This window comes from Oryzias latipes, chromosome 7, assembly GCF_002234675.1.
Source record: "Oryzias latipes chromosome 7, ASM223467v1".
NCBI classification, from domain to species: Eukaryota; Metazoa; Chordata; class Actinopteri; order Beloniformes; family Adrianichthyidae; genus Oryzias; species Oryzias latipes.
The window spans coordinates 17,580,877-17,601,940 of record NC_019865.2 but is presented as its reverse complement, the minus strand read 5'-3'; the positions used below and the strand labels follow the sequence as shown (position 1 = coordinate 17,601,940).

The following is a 21,064-nucleotide window of genomic DNA, read 5'->3' as shown; positions in this document are numbered from 1 at the left end:
GGACAAAAGGGTTATGACAGCAGCAGCCGCGAGCTCCTTTTTATTCAACATTTGGTGTGCATCCTCTAACCTAGAGGAGAGCGTTAGCAGTCAGAGCACACAACCACACACAGAGGGATCCGGAGGTGAGGAAAGGTGTTCTTTCAAACTGACAAATAATCTTAAATTCATAATTTTGTTTTTTTCTTTTTTTTTTTCTCACAGAAGCTGATTTTCGTACGCTCGGCAGGCAAATATGCAGAACCTAATGGACAGAACAGTATTTCCTGGTGTAGATTTGCTCAGTACACATTGTGACGTTGTGCAGTTTAGCTTTTTCTCTATTAGTATGAAAATTTAAGGCCTCTAAAAACACAACGCACGGATGCCCGTCCTCTGTTTTGTCTTCAGCTCGACTTAATGCAAGAGAAGCTGACTCGCTCAGTTAGAGCTCACCAGGAAATTATTTTGAATGCAAAATCTATTGTGTAATCAAAGAAAAGAAACTAGGTACTGCTGTGCAGTAGAAGATAAGAACATTTGTTTTAAACTTAATCTAATATTAAACAATTCTGACAATAAATTTAATCATCATTTCACTCAGTCATCTGACGTGTGTGCATTTTGGAGGTTTGATAAAACCCATAAGGCCTCTTGATTTAGTGTCACGTTAGGAGTAGTTAAAACAGGTTTATTTTACTATTACAAGATCACCTCATTAAAAAAAAAAACTTAAATACAGTAACAAAATTTAACCAACAACCACATACACAGTAAGAAACAAATCAGGCTACTTTGAAGCTCCACGCAAAAACTTCTGGTGAAACATTTTAACAATAAAACATTTTTAAAAACAGAACAACTTAAACTCATGACTAAGACTCCCTCCAGTTCATTCAAACATCACATCTCTACTGTCAAGTAGTAAAATGTTATTTTTTTAACAACTAAATTGTTTACACTTGTATTTTGGACTTTATGCCACAAAGGTCACAGAGGCACATCAGACACTTTTATACTCAAATTAGCTTAAACCACAGCTCAAGATACCCAGAACATTAGTTTCTTTGTTTTTCTGCAACAACCACATGAATGAAGCATTTGCTCCACCCGCCTGTGTGTTTGGCAGCTGCTTTAGTGGGTGGACACAGCAAATGTTTGAGCGGCGAAGCCACAAAACAGGTTTTCTGGGCCTGAATTGGAACTTTAATGAGCAACATGCTCTGCTTTTTAATTAGATATTTGTGAATCATTAATCCCATCAAGCCCAAGTGATGTAGGGAAAACTACTTCTGAACCTTCTTTAGTCTCCAGCCATAATACTTTAATTTACTTTAAAAGGCAAAAATATATTTTTAATGAAACAATTAAAAAAATAAAGCCGTTATATGGGGCAATTAGGTATTTTGAAAACTTACAATGACTAGCCACAAGATGGCAATGTATTACCTTCTCTTTATGTACATGTGACCATAACTGCAGGATGAAGAACTTCTGCAGCACTTTCATCATCCAGCCACATTGAAAAAACAAATCCTACAGCAAATAAATGAACAATGATAACAGAAATATTACAGTTAAGCAATCTGAGGACAAGTTACAGACTCTAAATACTTCAAACAAACTTTTTTTAACTTTTCATGGTGTGTTTTAGATTTGGCAGCAAAAAAAACAAGAACATGAATGAGATCTGGATGCGTTTTGGTTTTTCAGCTTTCACTCTCAGGAATCTTTCCGATTCAAAATACAATATGAACTCTTTGTTCCAACACAACATTTTCCTAGCTGAGAAAAAAAAATGTCAACAGTAAAACTGACTCCCGCCTATTTATATAGTGACCTCTTCTTCCTACCATGGAAACAGGAAGAGAGCATTTTTTTCCTGTAGTTTTCCTTGTTACGGGACAGCCTCATTATAGCTCTCAGTCACAGGGTGCAATGCTACGCAAAGCCTCCTACCATCTCTAGTTTGGATTCCAGCCAGAGAAGATCAGAGGATGAAGACAGAGAAGCTTTTCACAGCAGGCCGAGCAAAGATCTGTCTCTCTGCGTCTGACTATGTGGCGCAGACGAGGCCTGGACTTGACCTTTCAGGCCTCTGCTGAAACTCTTGGCCCCCATCATATGAACTAAGTCTCCTTTAGGTAATCGGATGTCAGTAAAACAGATCCAAAGCTGTTCAAAGGTGTCGAAATTCCACCGATACTGCAGTAGAACTAAAAGCTTGCAACCCACACACATAAAAATGAGAACGATAGTAAATTGAAATTTTGGTGCTTTAGAAGGAAAATAACAATTCTGTGTGCATTTTCGGAAAAAAACAGCCATGTGTTGTTATGTATTTACAGGTTACATGACTGTGTGTGCTCAGCTCAGGCACCTTCTCTGCTCACAGAAAAACACCAGCGACAAAAACAACAGTGTTTACAGTTTATTGTTGCATTTAGAGCTTCAGTGGAAAAACAGTCTAACTCGAGGCCAGAGTAACTAAGAGGGATGCCACAATTCTCAGTTTAAAACCAAACTGTATGTTCCACCATTGAATCAAGCTGTGGGGAAAGTGAATCCTTGTATCCTTACTGCATACGTTTGCATGTGTTTAACGTCATCAAACTCTACTTCCAAATGTGTTATATTCAATATACTTTACACCAGGCTTAGAAAAAGACCACTGAAAGCCATTGTTTCTCGCTTATTTGCAAAAAAAAAAAAGATTGCTCTGAATTTTTTGTTTTATGCCGTTTTGATATTTACAAATCATTTATGAACCAACCCAAAATCCTCAAATCTAGGTGTGAAATGAATCGTGGGGAATGTGAATCATTGCATCCTCTGTAGTAAGTCAAACAGCAGGGAAAAAAGGAAACCGCTCATCAGCGACTGAAATTAGACATATGCAGTATCAAATACACATATTTTATAAACCACCAAGTAGATAAGTCCCATCAGCAAGACCCCTTAATGATGTAACTGGTGTAAAAGTCAACATAGCAGTTTTTAATCTAATTTGCAGCTGTTGTGGCGCACCTTACCTCTATTAAAGTGCTATCAATCTGCCTAAAGACATTGTGACAGGAGTTTTAGGGCCACTGTGAGAAAAAACATTCTGGAGGATAATTTTTTTGTTTTCTTACAGGAAAAAAAGTCGAAATGTTGAAATAAAAATTTGAGAAAAAAGTTGAAATGTCGTAATTAAAGGTGAAATAGATTTAACCTGGTACATCCAAGTTGCCTGTTTATCGGATCCTTGCTTAAAGATGAAAGATGTGGGGCATTTTGTAAAGCCTCATTTCTGGAAAGGTTTCAAAAACAAAAAAACTTTTGGTAACTCCAAATCAAATTATTATTTGTGCAGCCGGCTTTCCGGGGTTCGGTGTCTGTAAAGCGGAGTTTCATATGTAAAATAAGGAGCTCAGAGACACGTTTGGGTGTAGAGGACCACCACTGTATTTTCCTTTTCATTCACATACCCAGAAGTTCATTTGTCCCCTTACATCATCAACCTGTCATGCGCAGAACACCAATGCAGAAGGTAAACAATGTTACATACACTTCTAGATGAAACGTCCCATGAAAATATTCTGTTATAGCATTAGAACGTTGAAAATGCCAAAAAGTGAGCCTCCTCAGACGGAAGTGTTACACAGATGTAGAGACCTTATCTTTGGTGGAGGAAGAAAGGATTGAAGTGGACTGCTGCAGGGACACCGATGGTTTCATCAACGATCTGCAGAGATCCTGCAAGCCGCCCATCAATAAATATAACACTTTAATAAACCATAAATCAAACAAATAGTTTAGTCGGTTTACTCTGCTGCTGCTCTGTATGCTCACTTTGATTTTAATCTTGTCAATTTACGAGTTTTTTCTCGTAAATTTACGACATTAAATCTCGTAATTTTACTTATTTATTAAGTAATTCTTATACAAAAAAAGCACAGTGGGAATCAGAAACCTATGGTGAATAATTTTATCATTTTTAGGTCATGCATGTTTTATGTCCAGCCAGTGGGTCAAATGAGGTCCGTGTTCAAATCTCCAGGTTTCTTTCAGAAAATCAATAGTACAGTAGGTGGCCCCCAGCACTATTTGAAAACTATGTGTATGATTTCTTGAGCATAGTTGGCTAAATTTACGTTTTAAGGCATTGTAAACCTGTGGCAACACTGTTGGAGAACCCTTCTGTGACGCTTTGAAGCTAATTTAAAAAATATCAACTGTAAACAAAATAAAGCTTTTTGCAGCCAAGACCTACAACTCTATACTTCAGGGCACCTGATGCAGAATGAATGTACCCAGTGTAAAGAAGAAATTTGAAGCTCTTCTGTTCGTTTTCAAATGATGCACTTTGTTGAAAAGAACACAAATAAATCAAAAGGCAAATCCCTCCTTTGAAGGAGTTTCCTTCAAAGGGCAGTCCGCCCTACCTCGCTCCCACCTGATCGACGCAAAGTGCTCACTTTGCCGTTTTCCGTGTGTGACCCACTGTGGAATGCCGAGGAACTGCAAATGCCTGCTTTCAAAATGACAGCTCTGACATGCTCTATGGCCCCTTTGTCTAATATAACTAAGGCGTCATACTGATGAGAAAATAAGCCGCCAAGGAGTCGCACAATAATCTCCCACTACATCTAATTCACCAGGCAGGTGGGAAGGTAAGGGGAGGAGGGGGTGATGAGGAAAGCATGACAATGTTTTCAGCGCTTCGCTCGTCCGTCGGTTGCACTTGCTTAACCTCAAGGTTTTCGAGATCACACACATGTCTCACATCATTTTGTCTTACACTACTTGCCAGATCCGTGGGTGCCTTTTTATCACCGCCGAGCAGAAGGACTCATGCAAAGCCCAAAACATGCATTCAGCTTTCACTAAGACCAGAACGCACCTCTTTCTGAGGAGAAGGACACAGATACAATGTTTGTTTGAAATAGGTAGTTTGTTGATGCATAATGTATTTTTTTTGTATCTGAGAGAAAGAAACCTTAAAAATTTCACATCAATCTAGTCAGAGGACTTACTGTATGATATTTTATCATAAAGGAAAGGTTTAATACCGCAAATACAATTAGAGTTTATGCTCCTTGAAGTGATAACTTCTTGTTGAAACCACAATTGGTAATAAAATTTCAAGTAGTAACCCATTTCTGTTCTGACAGCAATCAACTTTTAAACTGGGGAAAAAAAGGAAAAAACGCCTGGAAATATTTTTTTTGTGTGTTGCTATGCCAACACGTCATTAACGCCACATGATCAGAACATTGTACTTAAATTTAACATTATGTAGAGGCCTGCAAGGAGAAACGATTAACAATAATTTTCTGTGACTATTACATGAGTTGAATGGATATTTAACCCCCACCAAAAATCCTTCAAAATCTTTTTAAAACCTGTATAAGAGACCTCGACTGAATGACCAGCCCCCAAAATCCCATAGGAATCCTATAGAGAAATAAACCACTATTATTTAGTCATTCTTGCTCTGGTTCCTTTTTAACATGTTGTTGCTGATCCATTTTTTTAAATATTTTTTCGTTCTTGCAAGATATTCAACTTTGAAATGTTTGACAGATTCTCCCGAAGGGGTGTGGGCTTCAAACAAGCTCACAAGAGTGGTTGCCATAGAAACGTTGAGTCAGACCTACTCGGACCAATCACTGCTTCCTGATATGGTCTGTCTTAATAATGGCGGTATCTATATCGCAGAAAAGTGGTGAATAGATTGATTTAAATTTGTCTGAGCCACAAGCAAGTCATTTTCTATGGGTGATGCCACCCTTACTTGGTCTCGTTCTCTTATAAAGTCAATGGAAAAAGTATCTAGTAGGGATTGAAGCAAGACTCCTTTTCTATTGCATCAAATATCACATGTATTTACTGTAACAGAATGTGTATCTTTAGACTTTGCTGCAGCAGGATATTTAACAAAATACAAGAAATTTCAAAATATTTTGTGAAAATGTATTAAACTCTATAACTGGCTGAAAATAAACTTTAGATTTAACTTCTCAGGTTTTTTTGTTTTTTTATTTTTTGCTTTATGTCATCAGGAAAAACTACAATATCTAGTGAAAGTGGAGAGATTATAAAAATTGTATATGCAAATGACCCAAGCTTTTCCTTTTCCCTCTACAAGTATAATCATCAGCTCTGAATGAAGCAAAAGTGCAGATGGCACAAGAGGGACGTCACATCCCCTACTCCAACTTTCAGTCAGACGCCTGGTGCACTTCAAATCAAAACTGTGCCTTTCCTCAGATCCAGCTTCAAGAGTGCAGAGTGGACTCTATAATTAACTCTTGCAGGATGCAGTGATGAAATAGTGACGGGAACTTCAAAAGACAGCCTTCCAGAGGTTTTTTTTTTTCCAAACAATGCAAAAAGGAGGAGGGCTCCCCTATTTTATAGGGTTACTAAATAATCGTAGAATTCCTATTTTCAATTGCTTATACATAAAACTTTACAATAGAGACTGAACATAAACAATTCCAATTAGGGGAAAAACTAAAAAAACAGGTTAAATCACTTTGTTGTGCAAAAAACAATCATTTATTTTTATTATTGAAGGACTTTTAGCTTGCATTAAATAATAAATATTTATTGCATGGCTGAGCGTTTAATTGAAAGACCTCAGAGAATCTAAGTGGGGAGAATGCTGGAAGCAAAAAACCTGCAAAATATCAAATTCGCCCGCTGGGTTCATGAACTTCTGCATGGCGATATTTCCTCACTTCCACAGCATATGCCATTTTCCAGCACTTTCCGCCCTGTGCCAGAGTCACATGAGCTGCCTGCCTGCCTGCTTCCAGCAGACAGCAAATAAAGTGGCGGTTGTTTGCAGTAGGGGTGGCTGGGGGGGGTCTGTGACTCCCTGGAATCAATAGGCTCTGCAGTGATATAATTTAAAGGCTTGGAAAATGCTCACAGGTTCTGAATTGAAATGCAAAATCCCTGTAATGACGATCATAAAGCATATCAATTATTTACATGCGAGATAAGGCTCTTTGTGTTCCATCAAGAAGCTGCCTGGCAAAGAGCCTACAATTCAAAAGGAGCACAGCAATCCCAGGAATTTTACAACCTATACATTCAACCATGTGAGCCTCCTAAATAAGGTAGAGTTACCCTCAACCAAAACAGACAAACTTCTGCAAAGCCCTCACATGATACCTACTTGAAAAGTCAGATGACAGATGGGAAAGAACGACACAGACAGAAAAACAGAGCCAGTGTGAAAGAAGAAAACAGACCTGCGATGTGTTTCCTAGAAAGAATGAAAGAAGAAAGAGAATATCTAGAGGAGAGTGAAGGGAACCTACAGAGAAGTAGAAAAAAGGGGTTGGGGGTCTTGGGTATTAATAAAAAAAAGCATTCTTTCAGCTTTGAGCTGGGCTTGATGGGCACAGAGAGGTCTTAACTCTACACAGGACTGCTCTAAAAGACAGCTGCAGGCAGTGAATATGGCAGCGAGTTCACAGGCAATGACCCAATCAGTTAAAACATGCCTTTTCTTTATGCTCTTGAATGAAAACCTCAAAGGTTTTGATTTATTTTCACAAGAGGGATGAAATGTCCCCATGTTTGATTTGACCTTGATACGCATGTCTGTTCCACTCTCAGAAACATTTTTAAAAAATCCTTCTGTCTTACTACCCACTTCATAACAGAGCAATCACCTCTTCACGCAATAAGCTACAACTCGGCATGACCAAAGGAATGCATGACTGCTCTAGTTACACTGCATCAATCTGACAAACACGCTGCCTTCGTTCACCTCTCACTGCTGCAGATTGCTTTTTCACACCGGCGGGGCAATGCGCGCGCAGAGGCTGCAACCAAGATCTACACAGACCATTACTTTCAGAGGAGAAAGTAACCATAAGAGGAAGGCTAAATATGAAAATTAAAAATGTATGCAATAGCTGGAAAAGATAAGGCAGTTCAGAAACTGGGTGAAGACGACTGGTATTTGCTAATTAATACACATAATCAGGTTTAGCCTGGTCCTACTAAGATGAGCATCATCTAAAAAAGAAAGCCCTCTGACTCAGAAGAGGCAGCAGCATTTCCAAATACTCACAAGTTCTCCTGTAGTCAGTAAAGTCCTAAAAATTTATTGGTGGGCCAAAAATATTTCCATGTGCGATAAAGGGTTTACCAAGAATGTTTTTTTTCCCCATGCGTTAGATAAGGACAAATAAATCCCTTCTTCACCCAACAGTACTTGGGTGGGCTCCAGCATCCCTGTGACCCTGATCAGGAATAAGCAGGTAAAGAAAATAATTGGATGGATGGTCTGAAATCTTTGAAATAAATTAGATTAAAGCAATCGTAATTCTTAAAGCTGGAATTGATATTTTTTGCTTTTTTTGTGGCACCTGGACACAATCTTTGTTGGGAATTGGCACTTTAAAAAAGGAACATATTGGAATTAAAATAAAAGAACAAAACAGATTTTACATTTTAAAAAATGAAAAAAAAAAAACATTTTTTCCACCAAAACGTTACAGAGGACACAACTCATCCGGCTAAACCACATAAAGAGACAGAATTCAGGATATAAATACATCATTTAAGAAAAAGCATTAGAGAGTCTGTTGTAGCTAAAGTTGTGTCTGATAAAATAGGAAGCAGTTTAACATATAAGAGAACACAAATGAGCTGATGAAGGTGATGCCGCTGTTTTGATAGTTGGCAGGTAGTGCAATGAACGCAGGAAGAAGCCTGTCAAATGCACCTTGTAAATCGGGAGAGTAACACAAACTGGAACATGGCGCTGTCCAAGGTCCTGAGAGCAAAACTTAAGAATCTTATCCAAAATTGCATTAAAAACCTTTTTTTTGTTATGTTTTTATTAAAAGTATTAAGCAAAACCTTTTCTGCAAAGCAGGACAAGTGCAGTCCATACCTAAATTATTTGCATATCTGAAAAACAAACACATCTAGCAATAATTTGCATTCACACAGTGCCAGGAACCAAAAGTCACAATATGAATGCAGAGTGTGTCAGACTTCAGAATACACCGGAGATTGTTTTTAAATCACTGAAAAACATTAAAGTCGTCATTGCATTGACTTCATGTCACCAACAATCCATTTTTAGGTTGTTTTTTTTAATGGTTTTAGGTAGTGTAAAGAATGTTAAAATTTAAACAGATTCTGTTATACTAATGGTTCTCTTAAATCATTGCAATTGCACTGCAACGCTATTATTTGAGATTGATCAAAGTGGCTTTGTAACAAGGTGTAGTTCAATGTTAGCTTAATTGAATTGATTTAGGTCATAGAACATTAAATAGCTCTAATAAACAACTCAAATAAATAGATCAAAATATATGAGAGACCTTTAACAGAGTGAAGTTGAAAAGTCCATTGTGGAATCATTGGTTCTGAAGGTTTAATGCAATGCTTTGCCAAGAAAGCGATGTCCATCTTTACTAATTCAGCTTTACTGGTCCCTGAGCTGTAATCAGTCTGGTCTGTTTTTTTTAATCACTGGCTCTGATGGATGACTGCAAAGATTACATTTTCCGCCAAAACGTCACAGAGGACATACCTCATCTGGCTAAACCATATAAACAGACAAAATTTTCTTTCGGGATGCAGTTGCATCACAGTATGCAGACCACCTGAACAGCCCAACATTTGTAGTTCATCATCTAGTTTTATTGGACAGAGATAGTGTTTGGTCGATGTTTCGGGGGATGGAGAACTGCAATTGTGGGTTTACCAGAGTTTTATCCAGCTTCTTTCGCAGGTCTGTAGGCCAGCTTGAACTAAAATCAAGGATAAAAGGAAAGCTTAAAAGGGCTGCACCGTTTGTCCAGGTGACTGCAACAGCTAGCTGACTGAGATTGTTTCCATTTATTGCAACACCGAGGATGGAGCTCTAATCGAAAAACACTTGTGTTGCTGTGGTTCATTCCAATTTTAGTTTAAAAGAAAAAAAAGAAAGATCACCAGGTTTATTGGAGAAATCACAACAATCAGTGATGTACTGCAGTAAAAAGTTATAACATCCAAGAACTGGAACTCTTTACAGCGGCTGATCAAAAGCTCCTTGTACATTTCTGAAGTGCCTTTGGTGCAAGAGAGGAATATGGAGGAGGTTGGTGGCAAAGAAGAACAGACGGAATAAGGCGAGTGGTGTACAGATAACCCAGAACAGTTAAAGAGGAGAAATACATCACAAGCAACAATTCAAGTACATCCCAGGGGGATCACAGCAGCTCTCCTTGCTCAGAATTTGATAGGTTATCCCCTGATATTGCCTCAGACTCATTAAGCATGAGAAAGCCAGATTCTGTGAGTATGAGTTGCTTTAGAACAAGAGTTCTTGTGTTCATTTTTAATTCTTTCTTTAACTCTTTTGACAGAGCTTACACTAATGACTGTATCTGCAGCAGTGAGAGCATGCATAATGTCTGTGTGTCTGAAACAGCTACCCTGCTAGTTCGGTGTGATCTTCTCAGATGTTTAAAGCTTTTCATAGAATTAGCCGGAAACATAGTTCCTTAATATTCTTTGAATAACAAATTTAGAATTTGAAACAGGAACCGTACCAAATTATCTCTTCAGGTTTTGCTGCCAAAAAAAAAGTTTACGGTTTTTCCAGTAGTTCGTACAAAATTGGCGAACTGCCCATTCATTGGAATGTTAAACTTGCAAAAACAAACAAATCTTGAATGGTCAAAGAGTAACTTGTAGGTAACCCCAAATGCTAATGAATCAAACACAAGCAAAAAGAGCCACAAAAGGGAATTCAGTATAAAAGACCACAACTTGAACCAGCAAAATCTAGAATAAAAACAAGAGAACCTTCATAAAAAGACATAAAAAGATCAAGTGGAACAGCATCAGTTATCTGTCACAGCTTCAGCCAATCGGATCAACAAATATAAATTAAATGTTAGTGGTTTTAAGCTCTTTAGAAGAAGAATTAAAATGAAAACATATTTAAATAACCACCTGTGTAGAAGATAAGTTAGACAACTCTTTGTAGCTACAAACAAGAAAAAAAACAGACACAACATATACAGATTGTCACATCACTGCAGGCGCAAAGTGATAACACAACCTCCAAAAGTATAGGAGCAAGTCAAAATGCAAAGATTTTACTTATTTTCTTATTATACTTGTAGATGTCAGAATCAGCTGTAAATGGTAAATGGGGTATACTTATGTATTCCTTTACTACCTTCCCAAAGCGCTTTACAGTCACAGTCCCATTCAAACATTCACTCAAACATTTACACAATGAATGTCGAACACTGACGCCAACCTATAGCCAACAGGAGCAAAGTGGGGTTTAGCGTATTGCCCAAGAAAACTTTGTAACATGCGCAGACTAGGTGGAAACCAAACCTGCAATCTTCAAATCAGAGGACGAAAAAGAAACAGATAAGGTAAAGTTCACCATTGCCTCATCTTTTGAAGTCAACAACTCTTTAAAAATGAGCTGTTATTGAAAATCCCTTCTACAGTCAAATAATAGAAAACAAAAACAAAGGACTAAAAGGAGACTTGTATTAAAACGTAATGGAAAAAAAAAACAGCACGTGCACAATTTCTGCAACGTTATCAAAGTCTGAGAAAGATAAAAAAAAATAACATGCGCGCAAAAGCACAAATGCTCTTACTCATCAAAAACTTCTGAGCAAAGCTTTTAAAAATAGAACATATTCCGGCTACACGGTGGGATTTATTTTTGGGCTGCACATGAGCCAAAAGTGGGGCTGTGGATTAGCCACACATCTCTTTTTTTAATGATGAGGCATAGAGCGTGCACACAGAGGTGTCTAAGACCGTCTTCAGGCTTTTGAACCCTCAGTCGGTCCCCAAGATGCGACCGAGTGCTCTCCTCTCTCCTCATTTGCAGGGAGGCTCTCTAAAGGTCCGAGCTCAGCATAAGCTAATGGCTGAGCAGCACTGATGGTTCACTTATGCAGGGATCATATTTCATTAAAGCTGTGCCTAATGAGCTCCTCCTGCAGCGCATTCGCTCACAGAATTTTTGGGGGAAAAAACATATATTACAGCAGCAGTCAAACGGCTTGAAAATGCCGACGACTGGAGAGCAGCTGCATCGACTCAGACATTAAGACGCTGCAAAGTTTGCAGCTGTCAAACTGTCACAACCGCTGCATCCGACAGAGGACAGCTAGTTAGCAGTGTTTGACATGAGCAGGGAGGACTGTCTAACATCTCCGTGACACTGATAAAAAAAATAGACTGCTGTTTTTCAAGCAAACATGAATTAACATTGCTTTATCAGTAAAAATAACATCCAACTGTACCCAAAGGATGCCGATTTCCACGGGCGACAGGGGGTGACTCTCCTGCAACCTTCAGACACCATCCTCAAGGGATTCTCAGTTGCTTCCAGCGGTAGAGATGCATGTCTTCTGTGGAAGGACAAACAGTGTCAGAGCAAAATACAAACCTGCTAATGTAAAATGACAGATACGGGGGAAAAAGTCCAACAACAGGGGTCACAGAACATAGGCCTGGGACTACTTTTTTCCTTTTTCTTTGCAAGGAATTCTACTCTTACACTTCAGAATAGTGCAGAGTAATATTTCTGTGAAGCAGTTAAAGCAGCTTACTCCTATTTCTCAACTGTGCCGCGTCATGCATTTTTAAATGGAAACACGTCGGCGCTTAGCAAATAATTCCTTTAAAATCGCACGTATCTGATACCACCAGAGTATTAACAAGGACAAACCTCCTAAAGAACTTTAACGTTCCATTAAAATGATAAGCAGTCTGACTGTTGACTTAGTAAAACTTTATTACTGGAGACAAATGGCAGCAATGACAAATAATCTTTGAAGCATTTTTTTTTTTATTATCATTTCAAATAAAATCTGTAAAAGAAAAATAAGTACTCACAGCTGTCAGTAGATTTCAAAAGCTGTTTTGTTCTGTATGCTTAACATGAACGTTGTTGTGTTTTTCATTTGTTTTAATCAGCTGCTGCTTTTTATGTGCTACGATCAGCTCGACATCACCACCTCTTCTGGCTTCTTTTTTTTTTTTGCACACATATTGAAACAAGAGCTGAAAGGTCTACTAATTTTGTGGGATGGGCAGCAAGGTAGTGCAGCCCCACCACCACCGCCGCCGCCAGGACTTTGTCGTCTCACAGGTTTCTAGTCTGAATCCCTGCTGCGATGATGCAAAATGTTCTTTCTGGGCACATAATCTATGCTGAATGCAGCATTTCAGGTTACCAAAGTGTGAGAAAGTGCAATAATTTACATGATTCTGACTGAATCTCCAATCATTATTTTACATAAACATCTGTTTTGAGAGGAAAACTGTTTATTTTGTCCAAAAGCTGTAATCAAAGGCAGGTTTAGTTTAGTTTATTCCAATTTAAGGTTTTATTTTGTAGTTGAATGCAACTTACAGTTCTGCCAACATGTTTTTAAAAGTGCAGGGGTTATTTGAGCCCCAAAATGTTTGCTTTTTGGATCTTTGTACAATAAAGGGGTTGCACTGTGGTATAGTGGTTAGCACTCTCGCAGCGAGACGGCCCTGGTTTGAAACAGGTCTGTGTGGAGTTTGCATATTCTCCCCGTGCATGTGTGGGTTTCCTCCAGGCACTACAGCTTCCTCCCAGCCAAAAACATGCTTCATAGGTTCATTTCCGTCTATAAATTATCCCTAGGTGTGCATGCAAGTGTGATTGTGTGGTTCTGCAACACTTTGGCAACATTTTCTGGGTTTGCCCCACCGTTGCCCAACAGTAGCTGAGTCGGCTCCAGCAACATTGTGACCCTGAAAGGGATTCAGCGGGTTCTGAAGATGGATGAATAGTACAATAAAAATAGGAAATTACAGAAAGTTTACAAAATTTGGTGTTTTGATTTTAATCTTTTTCATTAAAATAGTTAATGATCCTTGCATGTGTGCCTGATGCAGTCAAAACCTGTTTGCATGAAGAACAGTTTGTCTTTTAATCCCAGAAAAATTGAAAGGTTTTTGGGACTATTAATCAGGTTAATGCAAATTTATGATGACAACTATAAACCGATTCAACTATTAAATTAAAAGTGCAAAAACTCCTGCACTGCCAAGGCTGTGTGTTCTCAAGTGTGGCGCCTGCTGATGCCAATTCAAGGAAGCTAAACAGCACAAACGGGTAAAAATCTCTGTGATCAACATCTTAAATTGGATTTTGTCAATAAATTATCTGCTGTTAGGTCAAGGATGCTTTGTTCTTTGTTCCACTGAAAAGCATTGTGCGTGTCATTTAAAAACTAAAAAAAAAAAGATAGCAAAACAGCAGCCTCCAACAGCAGTGTGATTACATATAGACATGACTTATTTACATAAGATATTTTTAGCAACAACTTGAACTCTAGAGCTCTTATTTTGAAGGCACTGCTAAAGTTCCCTGATTTGAAGGTTTATAGCAAAATAAAACTTAACAGTAAGTGGTCATTTATGAAAAAAAATAAAAGAGTTAGCATGGAAAATATTGTAAACAAGCTTTCTGCACAATTGCAAGTTTGTGCTTTAGACTAAAAGAGACAGAATTCAGTAATATAGATGTTGTAGCGGATGAAACCCGCTCATCTTACATGACACAAACTGATGAATCAGGTTTCTGTTGTGCATTTACAGCTCTGTGATCTAGCAGTGGTGCAGCACAGAGAGTATTAGCTGCTTCTGCTCAGCCATTTCTCATTTCCCTCCACAGAAGACGTGGTCCTGACAAAGATTTCTCGTACCCCACAGTTTCCACTGAGCCGTGGCACATCTTGACTGGCTGTCTCGGATGGACCGAACGCATTCCTCAAGCTGTCAGTTTTACAGTCAAACGCCGGCAGTCGTCACCAACAACTGCATCTTAGAGATGGAACGGTTTGTCAAAAATACATTCAGACAAACACCAAAGTGAGTTTTAACAGAAATATATACACTAATGACAGCAACTTACACTTAAGACTGGAGAAATACCAGCAGCTGTGTCACAGCTGCTGTTATTTTTAAAAACTTTTGTCAGGCAGAATTATTAATTTTAAAAAAGCTCATTCCCTAATCTGGCTGAGCAGGGAGCCATAAATCCAGACATTTGATGGGTTTTATTTGCTTTTTTAAACTATTTGCTACATAGAACGAAATGCTCAGTCCTTGCCCAATTCACAAACACTCAACTTCTGAAAAAAATGACTCTTTTTGATAACTAGTGTCCTTGTTTTCTTGGATGACATGCTGGGTTTCATTGAGGTCCTCTAGGGAGAAATGTCTCAAACAATGATTCGCTATCCAGTCTGCCCAGTCGGTTTCGCAGAAGAACGAAGACTAACAGCTCAGTGTCGGTCCCATCAAAGCGGAGCATGGCTCTCCTTAGCAACAACAGAGGGTGAAGCAGGCAGCAGAGGACGGCAGATTTATGCCATCCCAGAGGACGGCGCTGGCTGGCTGAAGGTGCGAGACTGCACTGGTGAGGATTTGAGAAACAGCCATGTCACCTTCATTCCCCACAGACTAAAATCTGTTTAAAGTCCCACTCCAATCATATTTTGATCTATTGTAAAGGCATTCCCAGCTGTCTTTTAATTATGATTATGCCGCTTTTTGGCTAAATTGGAAAACGTGTCATTTTCTAGGACAAAGTTTCTGCAGAGTGGCAGGAGTTCTTCAGAAATTCTTCTCTGAGTTGTGGGTGGAACCATTGGAGCAGAGCAAGCCTCCCCTCATTTCCCATCGTCCCTTTGTTTAAACTCTTACAGCCCCTCATAACCCCAACATAACATTATTGATGCAACAAAAACGGCAAGCGATATTGAAGCTATCCAGCCTTGATCCAGATACCAGCTCTGACGAGGAAAACAAAGACGCACTTGTCGTCTTGCGGTCCCTACTACAGGCTTTTTCCAACAACTTTTGTTTTTGTCTGCTCCTAATTTTCTTTATATATTTCTCCTTCATGAAAAAAATGCTACTAGAACATGTTGACACAAAAAACACAATTTTGAGGGACCCACTGGTCATTTCTAGGTTAGATATTCACAGTCATGTAAATAGAGTGCAGCTCGGTCCTGCATGTGGTTTCAGAAAGCTGCCTTTTTATCTGCACAAAACTGTCGCTTTCAACAATTCCTCCTTCAACAAGAGAATCTGTCTCTGTGATCCCCTTTTGTTAATGTCTAATGCCTTTGACAATAAACTGTGCCTTATTATTAAGTCAGCATTCTATTCTAACAGGGAGAGAGCCAGAGCTGATGTGTGAATGAATAGGAAAGTAACTGCGGCTGCTGCTTGGAGACGCACTTTGAGAGGGGTTGTGACCTCCACCACAACAGCCCGGCAAAGCTTTCTTCTCCTCACTGTCTCCTCTTTAATAACGGTCCAGCCGTATAATCCTCACCTCTATGTTTCCCAGAGTCTCTGTGGAGAACTACAGGGAAATAAAAGCCACAGGTCTCACTAAAGCTTTCCAGAACCAGGAATGAGCTGGTCCAGCTCTACTCTGAGTGAAATCAAAAATCTGAATAAACAAATAGATAATGCTGCAAAGAGGGACCGCCATCATGGACAGGGTGTCCCTGCAGTTGTGAGATTTCAATTAGCTCTTAGCTGTTTAGATGCACCTACCATCTATCATGAAGCTCCTCATTCACAGGTAAACAGATACAGAGATGCATTTTCTGCAGCAACACTTTGCAGCAGCTGTGATTAAATGATGGACCGCTTTTGTGCGTTAGCTTTTGTCACTCGGGTTCCAGAGCGGGAAAAATGCATCAGGTGGAGAGGATGAGGAGGAGCATCTCATTAGGCATTCAATGAAAAACAATCCAATAAAAGCAGGTCACCGAGGCTGCCGAGAGATGCCTAAACACCTCAGCCGAGTTCCAATCACATCTGAATGAAGCCATCCATTCTGATTACACTAATTAAACACCATTGTGACGCTACTCCTCTCACATTAGGCACAGAGTGTGAGTGCCAGGATAATTTGGTATGATAGGAAAAGTCGATCTCTGTCTGCACACACAAACTCCTCTCACGCTACTGCACTAGCAATCCTGCAGGACGGGGCTTATTTTTTTATAACACCTCTTGCAATTCAAGTGGCTTCCACATCGGTAACGACAATCAGAGCCACCAAACACTGCACAATCATGCAGAACTCTGAACAGCAAGGCTCACTGGTAGCATGCTGCGGTAAGGCAACAGGCAAAGGTCTGCTGACACCAAACTGTCCACTGCATTGGGCTGAAGCTACGTCAAACGGAGCTCTGAGGAAAAAGCCAGGGGAATGATAAAATCTGCCACAGCTGCTGCCTGACTTTAAACCGCAGCAGCAAAATATTTACTCCAATGTATTTATACTACACTCATATAGCGTGAGCCACTGGGAGAAGAAGCACACAAAACATGTTGAATGAAACTGTTTCAGTACCAAAAAATATATATATATAGGGTTTTTGTTCATATAATGCATAAAGATCAACTGTAAGACCTAGATTGAATTATTTTTGGTAAATATATGCTGGATGTGTTTACGTCAGTTACCAATATTTGTTTGTTTACGCCTTCTGAAATTTCTGTCAGCGTGCTATCAGTCCATCTTCTAAAAATAGATTTTTTCACCCTTTAACCTGTTAGAACCCATGGTAACATCTGGGTAACAGAAAAATGTCAGCAATGTGTTTATTGGTCTACTTTTTTATGGTGTATTCTACATTATTTAATTTTTCAAACATGTGGGTTTTGGGTGAAATTGAAGTTTCTGGTGAGAAACAAAAAAATAAAAAATGATGTATTTTTGAATGTGGTTTAAAGTTGGCTTTTCTAATACAAATATTCTAGAGTAATGTTAGATATGAAGGATTTAATGTGCGATCATAATGAGATTTCACTGATTCTGTGTTTGACCTTACTTTGACCTTACTTCAATTGACGCCTTTCTCACCCACTCCAATAAAAAAGGGCTTTTTGGTGTTTTTAACATGTTTCTGTAGCATTTTTCCCATGATGGAGGAATGATGATTTTTCAAATCAGGAGGAATCAGGAGCAGACTATAAAATGTCGTTTGAAAAAGCTCTCGTTTGCTAGGCAGCAACTGAAATGAATAGGGCAAAGTCTCCCTGCTCTGCTCTATTCTGATGCATCCACCAGCAGACTAATGGATCCATTAACGTCTTTGTTTTCCTCGTCTGAGTAGGCATCTGACTCAAAACTGAACGGCTGGATTGCTTTGATAATGCTCGTCATTTTTGTTTTACCACTAATGTCAACTTAGGGTTGTAAGGGAGCTGTAAGGTATCCAGAGTGTAAACAAAGGGCTGATGGGATATTAGTGGAGGTTTACTTCTGCCCCAACAGTCCCGCCCCACAACTGAGTCCTGTCCACAACTGAGCAGATCTCTGATGAACTCCTGCCGCGATGCATAAACTTTGTCCTAGAAAACAACTAAAAATGGCATAATCGTAATAAAATTGACCCCTGGGAACGCTTTCACAATAGATAAAAAGATGACTGGGGTGGGCCTTTAAGGATGTAAAGCAACGCTAATGTCAGAAATAATTAGACGGCTTGCACCACAGGGGGCATTAAAACTGGCTCCAGCAGGAGGTTTTATTTCTTTTCTTTTAGGGGCATTAGCATCTTGCTGGTTTTTAAGAAATCCTGCCTTATCTGCTGCTGATTACCTGGTGTGTTTAGCCAATAAGGAACCTCAACGGCAGGTTAATTGCAAAACATGTAGGACACGTTCCCTCGAGGCTTGAGGTTTGACACCTCAAAGGTGTGATGTCACAATTTCTTAGATTTATAAAAAGAAAGATGCAGAAGAGTGTTTCAGCCATAAAAGCTGGCAGAATCATTGTTTGTTCCCAAAACCTTCAACTGGATGTAGTTCATTCTTCTTTAACAGCAGCTGCAGAAATTGTGTTCATTCTCTCTTCGTTTTGGTGAACAGCCTTTCTTCAAATTGTCAACGGAGATATCCAGAGAAACCACAAGGTATAGGCAGGTAACAATGTGGGGTACATTTACTGTACCCCAAACAAATGAAGATATTCAGATTAAACAGAGAATTTCACTTTTTTTTCATCCTTGATCAGAACTAGTCTGATTCACAGAGCCTTCAATCACAAGTTTAAAGAATTTTCTCTGCAATATTTTAAATCTGAATAGGTCAAAGACGTATTACCAATCAGACTTTCTGTCGCTTTGTTGTATTGCTGCACCTGGTTGTTGAAAGTGTCCAATTTGACTATGCAAAAATGTAAACAAAAAGACTGATTTAAATACTAGCAATAAAACCTTCAACAAAGTAAAGTTGTTGTTTTGTTAAAACTTATTTCTTGTGATATTCAAACCTCCTTTTTATGAACCCACAGATGTTTGCAAAGCATACTGATGGAGCAGAATTCGCTTATGAAAGTGCTAAGAGACAGGATGCACTTACCTGCTAATGCATCTCATTGAGCTGTGTCTGTTTTTCATTGGGTGTTCTACATGAATGGAGCTTTGTTGTAGCACCACTTTGGTGTCCTTTGCTGTGCTTTTAAGGGGCTTTAAGGAGCTGCATGGTACCTGTTTTTTGGTGAATGTATTGAAGAGCATGAATCAAGATTTTAAATGAAACATGTATTTTTCTATTTAAATTATTAATGGATTCATTCCTGTGTAAAAAACTGTTAAAAACACTATTTCCTCTATTTTTTATAAGTTCTGACAAAAAAGTCAGTTGTTATCACCTTAACCATTTTACATTACTAGGAAAAATGACTAAATATGCATCAGACCTTCACTGTTTAACATTAAATCTATAGTTTGCCTGTCACGAAGGTTAAAAAGTCAGACAAGGATGATGATCTTGCATTCTGCATCTTTTTTTTTTTTAAACACAATGAGGATAAAAATTATGGGGTGCCAGCTTTATAGTAACAAAGGGAACATTCTGAGATTAGGCCAAATGCACGACCAAGAACGCATACAGCTGCTGCCATTTGGGATGTTTCCAACCACATCAAAACATAGATTTGGTGAGATGGGATTGTTTGCCTCTGAAGCATTGTCCTCCATTTCCACTGCACTAACTACAGCTGAAAAATGTGGAAAATAAGGTCGAAACAAAAGTAGGAGGCAGACTGATGTACATCTGTTTCTGCAAGGAACACGAGAGAAGTTAGAATATTGGATATTTTTTAGACAATTCTTTTTCATTTATTTTTTCTGATTTGCGAGAAAAAAAACTAATACTTTCTCGTCTCTGATCAGTAAATATTTTATAGCTGTTTTTCAATTATTGATACAGTAAGCTTCAGAGTGTAACAAATCCTCGTAATACAAGTTGCAGGAAACCAAAATTTACAGTTATATCTACATAATATCTTTCTTTTTGAGGGGGAATTGTTTTCAAATACTCCCCCTGTTCCCACAGTCTTTCACTTTTTTAAAGAGTTTAAATCAAATTGATCCTCAAACATGGATAAGCTAATATTGAGTCATACTTATCAATCACTAGATATTGATTGAGAATTCTCTCTTTAGGTAATATAATTTGGTTATGAATATTTCCCACATAACACACTAAGGGAAAACGATACAAAAAAAAATCTAGTATGTAGACAAATACTAGAGCTTTTTTCCAGGCTGTGGCTCCCCGTGTCTATTTGTTTGGGAGAGTTGCCCCTGAAGCTCTGGCAGCACAGACAGTAGATGACCCAAAGAAAATAAAAAACATGGCCCAGGACATTTTCTACTAAAGCTCAAGACAAGCTGCACTGCACGCTTTTTCAAAACTCATTTAAACCCCATTGCATTCTTAATACTCAGCACTTCACAGTTAGAAGGCGTTTGGACCTTAAAGTGAAGCACCCTCAAAGAGAAACACTACAGATAAGCAGCAGGTTTATCGCAGAGAGAAGTGAATGTGGGGACATGATCTGGAGCTGCACTCACAGCAAGATGGATTCACATGAAGTTTTAAGACCAGACAGAAGAGGCACTCCTACCGATTTCTACCTGCTCAAGTTCCCAAAAAATGTGTCTATTATAACGTGTTAAACAAAAACTAATTTACCACTTATGTTGCAGATTTTATGAGGCTAGATTTTTTA

At 38.7% G+C, this 21,064-nt stretch overlaps 1 protein-coding gene across 4 annotated transcripts in view; it reads right to left on the bottom strand.

Moving 5' to 3' along the window:
- Positions 1-21,064, bottom strand: part of LOC101172493 (IQ motif and SEC7 domain-containing protein 1) — a 103,081-nt gene that overhangs the window by 58,591 nt on the left and 23,426 nt on the right. For 3 of the 4 annotated variants that reach the window (XM_023956711.1, XM_023956702.1, XM_023956712.1), the window contains exon 3: positions 12,273-12,380. In XM_023956711.1, coding sequence (XP_023812479.1) covers positions 12,273-12,380 — 108 coding nt within the window. The remainder of the gene's footprint in view (positions 1-12,272; positions 12,381-21,064) is intronic. The other variant, XM_023956703.1, reaches the window with a different exon arrangement.